Genomic DNA, 3,622 nt, shown 5'->3' on the forward strand with positions numbered 1-3,622 from the left:
GTATGAATTTTATGATGAATAAAACTTGAGTTCAATAACTATGTAATACATTTTTTTCAAATTTCGGGCCCCAAAATTAAGGTGCATCTTATACATGGGAGCGTCTTATACATGGGGACATATGGTATTTTACACTTACAGCACATCTCAGTTTGGCATAGTCACATTTCAGGTGCTCAGTAGATGTACATAGTGAGTGGCTCCTGTATTGGATAGCAGAGCTCTGTATACAGAAGTGGATTTGCTAAGTAGTAGGCTGAACTATGCATATATATATATATTTTAAGATTTTATTGGGAAATTGGGGAGGGGACCAGACAAGCTGCTGTCCTTTTGTTCTTCAGTCTAGTTATGGAGGACGTCACGTCACTGGCCCATGTTGGTATTGTGATCATTGTGCTCTTCCCGGGTGAGGCAGTAGCTCTTTTGCCGTTGGATGGCTGCTCACGCCGGCTCACAGCAGCTCACACTGGCTGCTAGCCACTCACGCTGGTTGCCAGCCACTCACGGTAGCTCACAGCAGCCCACTGTTGCCAGCGGCTCATGGCAGCCCAGCTCCAGGTCGAGCTGTTGTTCACCATTTTAGCTATAGAGGGCGCAGCGTCATTGGCCCTCACGTGGGATTCGAACCTGGGCCCTGCTGCTCAGAGCTGGCGCTCCCAAGCCAACTCTTTATTTTTTTTTAATTTTTATTGTTAGTTTCAGGTGTACAGAACAATGCAATAGTTATCCTTTTAACCCCTCACACAGAAACAACTCCCCTCCCCCATCTACCAAGCCAACTCTTAACCAATTCGCCACTCGGACGGCCCTGAACTATGCATATTTTTAATTTATTAATTATTAACAAATTTCTCTTCAAAGAATTGAATTCATTTACACCCCCGCAAGCAGTCTGTGAAAGTTCCTAGTTCCTCCACTCTCTTGCCAATCCTTGATATCATTAAACTTTTAAATTTTGGCCAGATTGATAGGTATAAAGTAGTACTATCTGTCTGTAGTTTTAATTCACGTTTCCACCCTTTGCTCCCTTAAGAGGAAGTGTATATGCACAGCACAGAGGCTTTCCATAAATACTCGAGGAATTGAGTGAATGCGTCTTGGTTTTCCCTTTTGCAGAACGGGGTGATGGCATCTGTTGTGCCTACCAGAAGAGACGAGGCTCTGTGTGATCAGAAGTCATGGAAAGCGTAGTGACATGCAAATGGGTAGTGAGGCTGGGCCTCTGGTTCCTTGGGGGCTAAGGAGATGGGGACAGNAGAAAGAGCCTGAGACTACAACCCGGCTCAGTGAGACAGATCATTGTGATCACTTAGCCATGTCTGCCATGGGTATAGGAAGTAGGACAGTGGCACGTGTGCCACCTGTTGACTCTCTCTGTGCTAAGTGATGAGAACGTGAAATATTGGTGCAGCTGAGATTGGCCTTAGGTCTCTTTGAGACTGTACTCCCAAGTCCTAGAATCTTGTTCTCTGTTTCTTGGAAGGAAACACCTAAGGGGTTCCCAGTCAACCCTCCCTTCCACTGAAGTGTGACAAGAGAGCTTGTGACTGGGAGCATGAGGCCATTGTGGAAGAAAGACATGGATCCTGTTAAATTCAAAAGTGAGCCCAGTACAGGCTGGAGGCCAGGGGCTCCTCAGGGGACAAGGGGTGAGGGAAATGTGTCCTGGTATCACCCCTGAGGCCTGGCAGGGCTGCCGGACCAGGCTCTAGCTGTCAGGTTCCCTTTCTTCGCAGATGCACATGGTTTGTTGGGGCCTGTAGCAGCAGCTGCCTGACACGAACCACACTTCCAGTGCCCTGCCCCCTGTTGCTTTGTCTAGGGAGAACCTGGGTAGCAGGAAGGGTTAATCAGTGTCCTGGACCTGCGGACGCTCTGGTTTATTTGCCCCTCACCTCTGCTCTTTTTTCCCTCCTCTCTCCCAGCCCATGAAACCCCTGAAGGCCACAGCCACCACCTCCCAGCCTGTGCTCACCATCCAGCAGATCGAAACCATCTTCTACAAGATCCAGGACATCTATGAGATCCATAAAGAGTTCTATGACAACCTCTGCCCCAAAGTGCAGCAGTGGGACAGCCAGGTCACCATGGGCCATCTCTTCCAGAAGCTGGTGAGTCTCCTGTTGATGGAGGGCCCTTCTCCAGGGCCTCAGTGGAGCTACTGGTGGTAGGTGAGGTCTGGTCAGCCCGAGCTCTCCCGGTCTCCTGGAAACTTTCCGAGTCCTGGAGGAAAGCTTGGGCCTCTGCTTTATGGGGATCCTGGGCCTGATGCCTCAATCCCTGGTCTCTCCTGTGACACCTAGATATTCTAGGGATGCTGGCGATGGGCCGTGTGCATAGGTGCTCCTGATAGGGCACCGTTTCTCTCTCACCAATGGGACTCCAGGGCTGGAACAAAGGCCCTCCTTCCTGCTGGGCTTCGGTCCCGTCCCTCAGCTTACAGAGGGGTACGTGCCAGGTGGACAGGCAGGGACTGCTCACCTGAGACCTTGGGCATTTGCCGCATCTCAGCGCTGCCTGTGAAATGAAGCAGTCAGATGGGAGACTGTCAGCTAAGGACCTTCTCCTGAGGACCTTGGAGCAGAAAGCACTGAGCCTAGCCCTCCCATCACTGCAGGGGCGGGACAAGGCCTGAGCTGGTAGAATTCATGTGGAGGCTTCATGTTGGGAAAGGCTTGCAGAGGTCTTCTAGGTCCCAGGGCCCCTGTGACCCTCTCTCCCCTAGCTCTGTGTATGTCTCTGGCTGTGTGCCCTGGAGGATCTCCAGGTCAGACCCACAGGCTCACCTTCCACCCCCCACACGCTCTCATTCTGCCATCCTGCCAGCCTGACGGTGGGAAGGGATTCAGTGGCTGTCGCTCTCTGGTGTGAATGGTGGTGGGGGCAGGGTGCAGCGTCTCTCCTCTTCCTCCCTGCAGTGGTGGGACTGGTGGAGTGGACAGGTCTCTACTTTAATTACACTGGAAAAAAACTCTTGCTTGGATACTCCCAGGGCCTCCAGCTCAGCATGTTCAAAACTGAACTTATTGTCTCTGAAGTTCTTTGCTCTTCTCCCGGCCTTTTATCTCAGTGGGTACTGCTGCCATCTCATCCTGCATCCATCCACAGCTCCCTTGGACTCACCCTTGGCACCTCCACTCCCCCACCCCACCCCCCTCACCTCCTCGTCCCAGAGTCCACTTCTTTAATGCTCACTGCCACCTGCTTCCCTCCACCAGTTCTGGTGCCGTCACCTCCTGGACCACTGCTGGAGCCTTCTGAGTGGCTCCCGCCTCCAGGCCCGTGCCCCCCCCGCCCCCCCCAACCTCCTAGCAGCAGAGTTACCTAAGCTCCTGACCCAGCCCCATATCTCCTCTGCTTAAATCCCTTCAGTGACTCCCCTTGCCCATTGGATGAAGACCAGGCTCCAAGGAATGGCTTAGGAGACCTTGAATGCTGCTCTCTGGCCTCTGGCTGCTGCCTCACACACCCTCTGTGCCCCTGACACTGAATTTTCTATTCTCAGTTCACACTGCAGGCACTCTTGACCTCTCTGGGCTCTAGCTGCCTGAAATGTCCTTCCCTGTCTGGCCTGGCTTCTTCTGGTCAGTTCCCAGCTTAGAAGTGATATCTGTGGGGT

General features: G+C 52.2%; 1 protein-coding gene across 1 annotated transcript in view; it reads left to right on the forward strand.

The window, feature by feature from the left end:
* Nucleotides 1-3,622, forward strand: part of ABR (ABR activator of RhoGEF and GTPase) — a 218,876-nt gene that overhangs the window by 138,867 nt on the left and 76,387 nt on the right. Inside the window, exon 4 of the mRNA XM_019650398.1 lies at nucleotides 1,929-2,114. Within this exon, the coding sequence (XP_019505943.1) occupies nucleotides 1,929-2,114 (186 nt within the window). The remainder of the gene's footprint in view (nucleotides 1-1,928; nucleotides 2,115-3,622) is intronic.

The sequence above is a fragment of the Hipposideros armiger genome, unplaced genomic scaffold, assembly GCF_001890085.2.
Source record: "Hipposideros armiger isolate ML-2016 unplaced genomic scaffold, ASM189008v1 scaffold_141, whole genome shotgun sequence".
Classification (NCBI taxonomy): domain Eukaryota; kingdom Metazoa; phylum Chordata; class Mammalia; order Chiroptera; family Hipposideridae; genus Hipposideros; species Hipposideros armiger.